Raw genomic sequence first — 14,338 nt, 5'->3', positions numbered from 1 at the left:
AATGAAAATTAAAACAGTCATGAGATTTATTTATATCTATTATATTGGTAAGGATAAAAAGGAACAATAATATTCAGCACTAGTTAAGTTGTGAGGAAATAAGCACTCTCATACACCTATGCTACAGAAAAGCTCTCATCTACTTTTTATACACACACATACACATACACATACACACAGACATTCCAGATTTTTCATTGCAGGTTTGTAACAGCAAAGATTGGAAACAAATGAAATGTATATCAATAGAAGGTTGGTTAAATTAACTATGACACAGCCATACCATGAAATTGTATGCAGTCATTGAAAAGAATGGCATAACTGGGTAACCAGATACTATATAATGGGATTTTTTTTCCCTTTAGAGATGTATTTCAATTCATAAAAAAATAAAAATGGAAAAGGGTTTGAACAGATGTTTCACCAAAGAGTATATAAGGATGGCAAATAAACACATGAACTAATGTTCAACATCATTAACCATTAGGGAAATGCAAATTAAAACCATGATGAGACAATAATACACACTTATTAGAATGGCTAAAATAGGGAAACGGACTTTGGCCCAGTGGTTAGGGCGTCCATCTACCATATGGGAGGTCCGCGGTTCAAACCCCGGGCCTCCTTGACCCGTGTGGAGCTGGCCATGCGCAGTGCTGATGCGTGCAAGGAGTGCCCTGCCACGCAAGGGTGTCCCCCGCGTGGGGGAGCCCCACGCGCAAGGAGTGCACCCATAAGGAGAGCCGCCCAGCGTGAAAAGAAAGAGCAACCTGCCGAGGAATGGCGCCGCCCACACTTCCCGTGCCGCTGACGACAACAGAAGCGGACAAAGAAACAAGACGCAGCAAATAGACACCAAGAACAGACAACCAGGGGAGGGGGGGGGAAATTAAATAAATAAATAAATCTTAAAAAAAAAAAAAAAAAAGAATGGCTAAAATAAAAATTACTGACTTTGCCAAGGGGTGTCTAGGACATGAAGCAAGTAGGACAACTCATACATTGCTGGTTCAAATTATAAAATGGTACCACCACTCTGGAAACAGTTTGGCAGTTTCTTATGAAGTTAAACATACATTTACCATTGTCCCAGCAATCCCACCCTAGGCTATACTACTCAGCAAGGAATGACACATTCAACAACTTAATGACTCTCCATGGCATTAGGCTGAGTCAAAGAAGTCAGTCTCAAAAGGTAAGATATCATATGATTCCATGTATGTGACATTATCAAAATGAAAAAAACTACAGGAACAGAATAGCTAGTGGTTGCCAGGGGTTGGGGTGGAGGAGAGTCTGACTGCAATGGCAGTAGGATGAAGGCATACAAGGCCTTTCAGGCCTTACAATGCTCTGTAGTGGCAGTTATAAGAATCTATGCATATATTAAAACTCAGAGGACTGTATACCAGGAAAAAAATGAATTTTACTGTATATAAATTTAAAATAAAAATAAAAAGATAAATTGTCATTAGCCACAATAATACCTTCTATTTCTCGGTCTAAGGGAGGAACATCATCTCTCATGGAGAAATCCATAGGTGTTCCTGGAATGTCCATCAAGTCTTCATCACTGGTACTGCTCTGGAAGCTACTGAAACTTCCTTGCCAAAAGCCTCTATTATCCATGGCTCCTATGCAGAAAGAAAAATATATGGCTTATTACAACAACCTCCAAGCCTCTTATTACTTAATCTTAGGCCTTCCTTCATGCTCTTACATCGACAATTTAGACTTATGAACTACTTAATATACTCAGTTACCCTCTAGCTTTACCGAGTAATGTAGAGTAATGTAACTCTAGCTTTACCGTGTAATTAATAACAGTTTTTGAAAACCATACAAATAAGCACAAAACCAGTTTAGGGAGTGTGTATAAAAATTAGGGGAATTCTCAAGTAATCAATTTAAATATAAACTAGACGCCAGTGCTGAGAAATGTGCTGGCATTTGGTAATTCGGAGAAACATTATCATGTGCCTCTGACTTTCCCAGAGATGCTAACATAACGTAGACGCACAGGCATATGGGATGATTAAATCAAGGGTAAAAGAAGCATTTTGTGTCATTCAATGCTATTCTCTGCTCAGTAATTTGAAATTAAAGATAAAAGAATTTTCTATATCCTAATTGTAAGTCTTCAGATTATAATTTTTACTCAAAAGTACACACACTAGCATTATGTCCAACCTTACCTTACCTAGTCTTATGCTCCCCTTCTCCCTCCCCCAATTTTTTTTTCATGAAATCTTGGTCAAGATTCAAGGTTAGTAAAGTTTTATTGGATTAGGCAAATAATATTTCTCTTAAGGTATTCCAATTCTTAGGAACTTCTTGCTCCAGGCTGTCAGAAGTATGTGTGACAAGTATGGAAGAAACCAAACAGGATAAACTAACAGATCTGAAAACTTGGAATCATAGCAGATAAATTAAATATTTTAAACATGAAGGAGAAAGAATCATCACTTACCAGGTACTTATCATTTTCTAAGCACTGGGCTATATGCTTAAAATGAATTCTTTCATTTCATATTTACAACATTCCTATACTGTGACATGATCACTACCAGGGCAAATGAGGAAATGGAAGCTCAAAAAGTTCTAGTAACTTGCCCAAGATTACACAGTTAATGTTTAAAAAATGTTAGGCTTCAAATCATATGCTCATTTTCACAATACCTCACTTGTGATAAAGACACCAACCTGAATGAAATTAGAAAAACAGATATTTTTAAAATTATGTTGGATTTAAAGGCCAGATGAGCTAAATAATGAGTGGCAAAAATTTGGCAGTTATCAACATTAATATGATGGCTGAAACCAAGAGAACAGATACTTTTCCAATGGAAACGTTTCTTTCTTTTAAGGATAAAGGTGAATATAAACACAAGAAATGCATTCTGAATATTCTTCTTTAGTGTGCTCAAACAGCTTGAAGTCTGTATTGATGTGAACTAAATAGCAAGTTATTACACTGAAACATTATCAAGTTGTTCAAGTAGGGAAGGGGACAAATTTACCCAAGGTACTAATAATGTACAAAATCATTGACCATAAAACCATTTTTCTCAACTTCAAAAACTCTCAGCTCACTGTGTGAATCAAATGGGTCCTTGAAAGTCGACTAAGAATCCTTTATCTGCAACTTCAGCTGAGCTCCTTTGCTGCTCACCAAATCCTTTATCCTTGCTGGGCTTCTTCCCCTTCTCTATCTTGCTTCCTTTACTCCCTGTCTCCTGAGAGTGCTCCCTCAACAACGTACTTACACAAAATGTCCTGTCTCAGCTTCTGCTTCTTGGAAACCTAATCTGAAAAAGGATGGTTAGCAGTTTTTTTTTCCTATTACGAGCAACACACAGGAAACCTTGAACCTCCCTGTCTTCCCTCTTGTCTTCCAGGAAGAATGGCCTTTTTTCTTTAAGAAAAAAAAATAGAGGTCCTCCTCTTTGCTCTGGGTCTTAGCTCCTACTGGACCAAAATAACAGGTCCTTCCCAGCCTTAAACTGTTTTAATCAAATCTAAGATCTCTAGCTTTCATCTTTTCCTCAAGTTCCAGCCCTGAATTCCCAACAACTCCACAAGACACTTCTGTTATTTCAAACTCAACAAGAGGAAAACGAAAAACAATGGAAATAAAAACCTAAACACATACAACAAAATCCAAACAAGACATGTTCCCTGCCCCCACACCCCCTCCCATCTACTTCCCCTTTTTAATAGCAGGCAGTGTCAGGGTCAATATTTACAATTAACATTTGTCAAACTCTGGGATTTGCTATATTCAGTGAACCTATACCTATAAAAAGCACTCAATCTCAAGAGTAGGCACTCTGGGTTTCTAGAAATCTTAATTGAAAACAAGCACCATCTTAGTGGATGAGAAGAGCTGAAGTTAATAAGGTAGCATAACTCAGGAACTTTTCTTTCATTTTAAATTTGTTAGGGCCCATGGGTTCCATACTGTGTGTAACACTGAAAGTAGGCAAGAAAATTTGTAAAGTGATGCAGAATCCTTCCCCACTGCTCCTTGTTTAATTCAGGAAATGATTTAAAATACATGGTTCCAGCAACTCTACATTAACCACACAAATCATAGGAAGAAAAAGTATGAGGAGTCCAAAAATAATTTATGTTTGGCTTTGGAATGTGTCCTGTAGTCATTTTTCAGATGAGTGTACCTATTGTTCTGGGAATTCATTAAAACAAATAATGCACTACATGATGAAGACCCAACAAAGGGGAAGCTGGAAAACGTTTCAGCTTCCCCATAGGGACCTTAAGATCTCCTTCCTGTAACCCACTGACACAGAACAATGCAGCTGAATTGGGCTGCCGCATTTCAAACATTTCTTGAAGCAGCTATTTTGCCTACTGGATTATAAAATAATTCCTTAATAAATGCATAGAAAGAAAGGGTCAGCAAAAGAGAATTAGAAGAAGTCAATCAATTAAGTAAAAGAGATTCTATAAATAATAGTTCAAACAAAGGAAATAAATACATTCAGTAAAACTGAAAATGACATTTACCCATGGATAACCCATTCCGATACAGGCTTTGGTTTCACTTTGCAGATATAAAACTGTTCAAGGGGAAATGTTACAGCCTCAAAGGAAAATAATGAGGAAAAATTTTAAGTTTCTTAAAGCTGAGATTTGAACCCACATCTATGCTCTTTCCATAACACCTTGGGCCTTCACTATGGCATATTAGTCCAGAGAATTGAATGGCACGTCTGTAATAAGCCCAGCCTCTAGACGGTCACAAGGTTGAGGTCTTAGAAATTAAAAGATAATTGTTTTAAATAGGCATTCATTAATTTATTTAAATATAAAAATGCCTAACCCACTATATGTTAACATTAACATTTTCTGGGAAAAAAACTATATTCTCAAAAAAAATCAGTAAGAAGAGGAGCATTGTTTTACATTTTTGCAAATCACTTTCATGCCAGGCTTAATAGAGGACAGCTAGATTCTGTCCATCAGATAGATATAAGAGCAGTGACATCATCACATGTCACACAGCCTTTGGAAAACTGCAGGAAAACTGTATTAGGGAGGAAATGAGAGTGAAATCGGCAAATAATGCCTTAAAATCAATAAGCAAATAGTTTTGATCTTGCTGACCCCCTGAAAGGTCAGCTGTACCTAGACCACACTTTGAGAATTCCTGAACTAGAGAAAGAACACAGCAGAGAGAAACTATACTTGGGCAACACCCACTATCAGCAAGAAAGAAGGAGAGGACAAACCAGTCAGAAAAGACTGTGCTGACAGCTGTGAAAATGAACAAATGACAAACTGTAACATTTTCTACAGATTTTTTTCCCAAAGGAATTATAGCCTTTATATGAGATTGTTCAAATCACTAAAATTTTATCTCAACATACAAACAGGTAAAAGACATTAGCATATAATTTATAAAAGAAAAGAAAAACCATGGCTTTAAATGCTAAAAGAAATTAAAATAAAAATAATAATATTCCATCTTCCCTCAGCAGACTAGCTTTTCCTTGATTTTATCTCAGAGATTCTTCAGAGATTCTCTTATACAGGTGGTTCAAGAAACTGATATGATGACTTGAGATGAGTGCTGAAGGAATAAGGATAAGAGCCTACCAGACCTGACAAAGACTATACTAAGAAAGTTATCAATCACTTTCACTTTGGAAAGAGATGTAAAAATCTCATATAAATTTTAACAAATTGAATATAGCATCACACTGAAAGATTTATCTACTATAAAAAGGAGGGTTTATTCCAGAAATGCAAGATTGGTATCACAAGGGAACTGATGTCTTGGTATCATAAGGGAACTGTCAACGTAATTTATCAAATTAACAGATAAAATTTAAAAACCCATACTATCTCAACAGATGTCAAGAACTGATTTTTAAAATTTACATTTAGTCTGGATTAAAATTCTTAAAATATTCCATTTGAAGGATTTCTTTCTTGACTTGATCTAGAATATTTACATTAAAACCAAAGAAGCAAAATATCATTCCTCTTCATAAAGGAGGGCAGGGATGCTTCCTGTTGCCAATAATATTTAGCATGATACAGCAAAACTTTAAAAGGGAAAAAAGTGAGGAATGTATATAGGCATGGAAGAAATACAATATCCCTTATCCTATATACCTCTAAGAATATCAACTAAAAATAACTGAAGATAAATTCAGAAATTATAAGGTAAGTCTACAAAAAGAACACTGCCTTCCTATGTACTACCATAGAACTAGAAAATTCAATGATAAAAGAATGTATTTATGATAGAGACCTAAATCATAAATTAGTAAATCAAGGTTTCACTCAAAACACAGCATTACTTCATTTTGGAAGAGGAGAAAAAAGGAAGACATACATCGACAGAGATATAGTATGCCCTTAGTTAGCAAGTCTAACTGCAACAAGAAATAGATCCTATTTTGAATTGTAGTACATCTATATGTTAATTTAAAATCCCCATGGGATCCTTTATATAACTTGACTGACTGATAGTGAAATTCAATTACAAAAATAAACAGACAAGGATATTAGTGTATATATTTTCTTAAATGTAAATTTGGCAAACTTATCCTTGGAAGGTTTAGTCTTCTGCAATGAAACAATCACAGAAACCTTATGGAGGGAAGCAGATGTGGCTCAAGCAATTGTGCTCCTTCCTATCACACAGGAGGTCCCTGATTTAGCTCCCAGTGCCTCCTAAAGAAGATAGCAAGCTGGCACGATGGGCAGACGCAGCAAGCTGATGCAACAAGATGATGCAACAAGAGACACAAGAAGAAAAACATAATGAGAGACACACAAAGCAGGGAATAGAGGTGGAGCAAGCGATTAGGCACCTCCCTCCCACACTGGAGGTCCCAGGTTCGGTTCCTGGTGCCTCCTAAAGAAACAAGGAAGATGAACGGATGCAGCAAGTGTAAACAATGAGGGAATGGGTAGAAATAAATAAATAAAATGTAAATAAATCTTTAAAAAAAACTTTGTGGAAGGGAGTGGGTGTAGCTCAGTGGTTGAGCACCTGCTTCTCATGTGCAAGGTCCCATGTTCAATCCCCAAGACCCTCTTTAAAAAGAACCTTAGGGAAGGTCAAATACCAATAAATGTTTTTTCTACAGGAACCTCAAAAAAAGAATAACTTTATAGAGTTGGATTAATAATAGAGATTCTAGCAGTGGATCCAAACTATTATAAGAATTTAGTTGATAAACCAGAAGCAACACAAATACAAGGAAAAAAATCACTTTTTAATAAATAGTTGAGGGACTGCTTGATACCAGAATGAAGAAGAATATAGAATTATAGCATATACCATATGGCAATAAATTCCAGATGTTTTTTTAATTGGTAAAAAAGAAAACAATGGCATACCTACCCTAGATGTGGAAAATAGATAACACTTCTGATTATGGAAAGAGATGAGATAAATTCTTTAATAAAGAAACAAATTTTGTATTAGGGAATGTATGCGTCAAATTGAAGTGAAAGGAATAGAAAGGGAAAATATCAGTGTCATCACCGATAAAAGTAATAGAAAAGATGAATGCAAATAGGCAAGTAAAAATTAAAGGAGATGGGGAGCAAGTATAGTTCAGTGGTTCAGTGCCTGCTTTGCATGTATGAGGTGCTGGGTTCAATCCCTGGTACCTCCTTAAAAATAAATAAATAAATAAAAATGAATAAATAAATAAGTAAATAAATAAATGCTTCTTACAAAGTAGACTGAAAGGGTACTTTACACATAAGGAAGTTTTGACTCTCAAAAATCATCCTGTGGAATACGATCTGTCTAGTACATAAAGAAGTCATTTTAGACCAATGGTTCTCAAACTTTAGCATGCCTCAGAATCACCTGGAGGGCTTAGTTAAAACACAGATTGCTGGTCCTCATCCCCAAAGTTTCTGATCTCATAGGTTGGGAATGAGGCCCAAGAATCTGTATTTCTAAGAAGTTACCAGGGAAAGCTTCAAGGGATATACAAAATCAGAAAAATAAGAGTAAGGCTGAGCTATAACCAAAATGAGATTTTTGGGTAAAGCAAAAGTTAAGGAGTATGTATTAACCTGAATCTTTTCTGTAGAGCATATGAAAAGTTAGGAGAGAAAGACCAAGAGTCAAAATGTATATGTCTCAATGGTTTAAGGAGTTGAGAAAGTAGACTGAAAAGTAGTGCCTGTCTCTATCTCTCACCATTACTTAGAATATTGTATTGTTGAGTTGAAAATCATAAATTTGTTAATGGGCAATGGAAAAGCACTACAAAAAAGTAGAAATTAATAGATCAGCCTGGTTGAAGTGGACAGTAATTAGCTATGTGAGAAGACTGCAAGGTAAAAACAGGAAAGGTAGTCTGAGGCCAGAGGATAGACAGGCTAGAAATGCTAGGCTAAATTTGAGTTCTCAAACCACCCCTCCATCTCGCCTCTTAAAGATTAATGGCAGCGGGGAGTGGATGTGACTCAAGTGGTTAAGCACTCTCCTCCCACATGGGCAGTCCTGGGTTCAGTTCCTGATGCCTCCTGAAGAAAATAAAAACAAACAACAAGCAAACCAAATGATAAAACCAACTCAGGGAAGCCGATGAGGCTCAGTGGTTGAGCGCTGGCTTTCCACATACAAGGTCCCAGGTTCAATTCCCAGGCCCAAGTACCTCAAAAAAAAAAAAAAAAAGGTTAATGGCAGGGAGCTTAACTCATTGGGCTGTCCCCTCATTTTCAGAAGACAAAGTTGTTGCTGATATGCTACTCTGAACTCTGAGATAACATTCTTCTGCCTCTCTCTACACTCAAGGGACTTGGAGTTGTCCTGGATGATATTGCAGGGTCAGATGCAGGACCTTATATATCCTGCCATAACCCACTGAATGGACTGGGGGAGAGTGTAAACTATAATGTAAACTGTAATCCATGCTGTGTAGCAGTGCTCCAAAATGTATTCACCAAACGCAATGAATGTGCCACACTGATGAAAGAGGTTGTTGATGTGGGAGTGGGGTGGGTTGTGGAGTATATGGGAACCTCTTATATTTTTTAATGTAACATTTTGTATGATCTATGTATCTTTAAAAAAAAAGACAATAAAAATTTTGCTAAAATAAAAAAAAGTAAATGGAGTGAAGCAGATGTAGCTCAAGTGATTGAGCTCCTACCTACCACATGGGAGGTCCTGGATTCGGTACCCAGTGCCTCCTGGAGAAGACAAGCAAGACAGCAGCTGGCACAACAGACGGCTCAGCGAGCTGACACAATAAGATGATGCAACAAGGAGACATAAAGAGGAAAGACAATGAGAGACACAACAAACCAGGGAGCTGAGGTGGTTCAAGCGATTGAGAACTTCTCTTCCACACAGGAAGTCCCAGGTTCGATTCCCAGTGCCTCCTAAAGAGAAGATGAGTAGACACAGAGAACACACAGCAAATGGACACAGAGAGCAGACAGCAAGGGGAAATAATGAGGGAGGAAATAAATCAATAAAATAAATTTTTAAAGAAAAAAAATAAGGTACCTAATAAGAGTTTCTAAAAAACTTCTCTATGTGCCCACTAGACCAAATTAGTCTATTATGTTCACTGCTGTATTTCTTGCAGCCAGGATAGCACCTGGCACATAGTAAATGTTCCCTAAATAACTGCTGAAGGAATGAGTGAATCTAAAGGAAGGGATGCAAAGATGTAACAGTTCTCCCATATGATAAAAATACATACTGTTCCATGTACACAAGATGGTACATTTAGAAAGCCTGGCCGCTACATGTAATAAATATGAGAGAGGGAGGAGATCAGAAAGCTCAAGTACCTGAACAGTGTGTATACATCCATGTACAAGTACCTCCACTTACTTGCAATGAGAAGGCTCACCCAGACACACCAGCCAGGTGTGCATGTATGCCTAACAGGCAATAAAGCAATCTAATCTTCTATGTGCTTTCAATAGTCTGAAAAAAATACTCACCTTCTGTGTACAGGAAGGAATAAAAGGAAGGCTCATTTCCTAGCACACTGAGAATACAGACACAATAATAATAAAGATGTTTATTCTCACATAAGCCCACTAGATGGTAAAGGCACTGCATCTTTAACACACAGAAAATAATAAATAATTATCAAAGAATAAAACAAAAAAATGGGAGAGAAAAGTGATCTAAGGGCACTTTGCACTTCTCTATATCAGACAAGGCTCACTAAGAATCCTTATACTGGAGCACTGAATAGAGAAAACACTCGTGTCTGGTTACCAAGGATTGTACAATGGGAGAAGAGCAGAACATGGGGTATCTGCACTCCCTATGTGAGAGAGATATACAGAGATTGGAGACATAGACAGAAATAGAACGAGAGTGACAGAGACAGTATATTTACATGTGACCACAGGAAGGTAATATAAAGATATAAAGGGTTCTCATTCCCATCCTGTAAATGGTGTGCATATATGATCAGCAATAAGGGCTCCATGGTCTTCACCACCACCACTCCCAATTCAAAAAGTCTTTGGTAGGCAGCTTAAGGAAGTGCACTGTCCTGCATGCTGGGCATGGGAGATGAGGGACAGTTTATGAGCTCAAACTCCCATACATCCTGTAAGGGTGAAGCTTCTTCACGAATGTGTGAAACCTCTCTGTTCTCACAGGGCAGGGAAAGGGTGGGGACAGCACTCTGTGGAGGGAGGAGAGGAGGCTCACTCTTTGGTACTCCCAACATTTGTGCCTTTCTGCACTGAGGATGCAGGGGTCATGGGTCCTAAAGGTGCCCACCAGAGAGCACATCCTGTGATAATTTTGCCTGCCTTGTCCATCACTGCATCCCCAACACTCAACACAGTACCTGAGTTTCAACACAGTAGAAACTCAGTACAAACTTCGGAAGGCAAGAGGGGAGACATACCAGCACTTAGTCCTTCTATACGTAGAACAGAAGGAGTCCTTGACCAGAGACAATACTTGAGACAGCACTCACACCTAGACTGAAAGGAAGTGAGGGAAGAAGCAGATCAGAAGGTTCCAGTTCCTGCCCACCATCCTGTGTATGGAAGGTGAGAGAGGAATGAAGAGAAAGTTCATTCTCTAGTGCTCTGAGCACCTGGGTATGAAGATATTATGTTAACAAGGGCATTTATTCTAGGACATTCACAATCCCCTGGACAGAAAGCCTGAAAACTTTATTCTCTTCTCCTTTGCTCCCCCAGCACCCACCAGTCACTCAACGAATATCACAGTGAAGAAAGGAAGGAGGAAAGGGTGATGCATAGGCTCTCTGTTCTTCTCGATGCAGTCGAGCTCACCCTCTCTGAATCCTTGCCTAGGTGCATTGCATTGAGATAGCACTAGCACCCAGATAGCAAGGATTAGAGAGGGGGAACAGGGAAGAAGGCTCAGACACTTGCAGCATTCAATGTGGAGAAGGTTTTCTGTTACACAGGTCTGTATGAAAGGAAGAACTTTGAGAATTCTTGCAACTTTGTGTGTATTGGGAGGTCTTAATAAAAATTCCATTCTGTGGCCCACCAAAACCCAGCACATGCAGGGATATTAAAGTGACAAGGAAGTCTATTTTCCTACATATATTCTTTGAGGGGAAAGACCAAGTCTACCTTGTGTACTACCATATGCCATTGCCCAACACAACTTAGTACATAACAAGTGCTCATTAAATACTTGTGGAAGGGAGGGAGGAAGGGGAAGGAAGAAGGGAGAGGTGATTCACAGGTATTTTATCCTTCTATATGCAGTAAAAGGTCCCCACTTAAAGAGTCACAGAGTAGATGTTTTGCATGACGATAGCACTCACATCTAAGTATATGGGGTAGGGATGGAGAGAAGCAGAGCAGAAGGCTTAGGATGAACACAGTACATGCACGTGCAAGGATACCCACATCTACATGAAAGGATAAAGGGAAGCCTAGTTTCTGTTACCCTGAGCTCTGCAAGCATTGTCATTATGAGAAAGTTGATTCTTTGTCAGCCCACAAGACTGTAAGGCTGGCATCCCTCACTGATTTGCTCAAACATCAGGAACTCAGTAAATCTGTTAAAAGGATGTTTTAGTTTCTAAAGGCTGTCAATTCAATATACCAGAAATGGGTTGGGTTTTATAGTGCAAATTTATTAGGTTTAAAGCTTACAGTTTCAGGGAGCAGATGTGGCTCAAGTGGTTGAGTGCCTGTTTCCCACATGGCCACATGGGAGGTCCCGGGTTGGGTTCCCGGTGCCTCCTATAAAAACAAAACAAAACAAAAAAACAAACAAGAAGCAAACAAATGAAAAAAACAACTCAGGGCACTGATGTGACTCAGTGGCTGAATGCCAACTTCCTACATGGGTCCAATCCCTGACCCTGGTACCTCCAAAAAAAAGCTTGCAGTTCTGAGGCTGTGAAAATGTTCAAGTCAAGCCATGATCAAAGATGCTGTCTCACCAAAGGTCAGCTGATGGCAATCCTGGACTCCTAACACATGGTAAGACACAATAGCAGTTCTGCTGGTCTGGGTCTCTCCTCTTCCTCTAGGCTAACTTCTTCCCTGACCTCACCTATGGGTGATCAGGCATATGGCTCTTCCCTTCCAGAGCTTCTTGGGGTTTCTCCATCACTGCTGTGAGTCCTCCATTTATAAAGAACCCCAACAAGAGGACCAAGTCTCACCCTGGGTCCTGCAATCCAATAAAAGGTCTTCAAATGAAGCAATCCAATCCAAAGGGTCCCAAGCCCACAAGAATGGATTAACTTTAAAAACATGCTTTTCTCATAACAAGGATAAATGAATGAATGGATGGAGAGACCGAAATACACACATAAATGACTGACTGAAAGAATGAGCAAAAGAAAGAGAAGTGCTGTACGTAGACAAGACTCACAATCTTGTATCCTCACACAACCCCACTGCACCGATAAGGCAGTATTCATGCCTCGGTTCCAAGGACAGGTGAGGGGGAGCAGAAATCAAGGTCCAGGCACAGGTACTCCATGCATGCATCTGAGTGAGTGTAAAAGGGAAGGTCACACTCTTGCAGATATATGTAATTAATAAGAAGGCCCCTCACCTACCTTTCAGTTTTGTGCAGAAATGTGTTTATCTACACACATGTATGTGTATGCATGCACAGAGGGAACGTGAGTGTGCAGAGAATGAAAAGGCTCAACTCCTGGCACACCGTGTATGTCTGTTTTCTAGGCCTGGGGGAGTTCATTCACTACATACCTCTACTAGACTGGATGCCCTATAAAGAGAAGCTCTGTCTCTTATTCAGTAGGATACTCCTAGCACAGAGCATGGTACCTAAAAAGCAATCAATATGTTCTCACTGAATGATTGAATATGAGCATGTTTGGCAGAAGGCTCATGAAGGCAAGGCTCACCCTCCTGTAATCCATGCACACAGGAGGTGTTTTTGAGAAATCACAACTCCGATATGCAATGGGTATGGGAGGAGGAGCAGTTCATTCTTCTGCACACCAAATATGTGTTTAAAATGTTAAGTGCATGCCCAGAGCAGAAATGATAAGGCTCTTCCCTATACAGTCTTTGTTGTGTATTCATTTAACCTCTTATGTTCTCCAAGTGTATGGTTATGGGGGATATGTACCCCTACCACAGCCTGCATGCCCATAGCAATGGGGATGTACATGGAGGAATGGGGAGGCTCATTACTCTTCCACCCTTATAAACTAAGTCTCTTGAGGAATGAGACCTCACCTGACTTGCTTGGCACTTACCCCAAATCAATGATTCTCAAACTTGAACAATCATCAGAATCATCAGATCGTTGTGGTTTCTGATTTAGGAGGTCAGGGCTGGGGCCTAAGAATTTGCATTTCTAACAAGTTCCCAGGTGATACTGATGCTGCTGATACGGGGACCACACTTGGAGAACCACTGCTCTACATGGATATGATGGTTAAGCTATTGAGTGAACTCAGCCAGGTAATTGTGCCCAGTTGTTTGGTCAAGCAAATACTGGGCTAACTGTAATCAAGGGCATTTATGGACTTTAGTCACCATTGACTTTACTACAGTGAGAAATCATAGATAGCTGATTACAATTACATGAGTCAGGAAGATTGCCATCAGCAATGAGTGACACTTTACCCAATCAATTGAAAAGTGGCCATGGTGGCTGCTGGGGGTAGGGAGTGGAAGGAAGAGATGTGATGTGGGGGCGTTCTGGGGACTTGGATTTGTCCTGGGTGGTGCTGCAGGGACAGTTACTGGACATTGTATGTCCTCCCATGGCCCACTGGGTGGACTGTGGGAGAGTGTGGGCTATGATGTGGACCATTGACCATGAGGTGCAGTGGTGCTCAGAGATGTATTCACCAAATGCAATGAATGTCTCATG

At 39.3% G+C, this 14,338-nt stretch overlaps 1 protein-coding gene across 3 annotated transcripts in view; it reads right to left on the bottom strand.

Annotated features, from left to right (window-relative positions):
- CLCN5 (chloride voltage-gated channel 5) overlaps positions 1 to 14,338 on the bottom strand; it is a 161,169-nt gene that overhangs the window by 57,547 nt on the left and 89,284 nt on the right. For all 3 annotated transcript variants that reach the window (XM_004465032.4, XM_023590708.3, XM_071213389.1), the window contains one exon: positions 1,488 to 1,634. In XM_004465032.4, coding sequence (XP_004465089.1) covers positions 1,488 to 1,634 — 147 coding nt within the window. The remainder of the gene's footprint in view (positions 1 to 1,487; positions 1,635 to 14,338) is intronic.

The sequence above is a fragment of the Dasypus novemcinctus genome, chromosome X, assembly GCF_030445035.2.
Source record: "Dasypus novemcinctus isolate mDasNov1 chromosome X, mDasNov1.1.hap2, whole genome shotgun sequence".
NCBI classification, from domain to species: domain Eukaryota; kingdom Metazoa; phylum Chordata; class Mammalia; order Cingulata; family Dasypodidae; genus Dasypus; species Dasypus novemcinctus.
The sequence above is the reverse complement of the archived record's forward strand: the minus strand, read 5'-3'. Positions and strand labels throughout refer to the sequence as shown.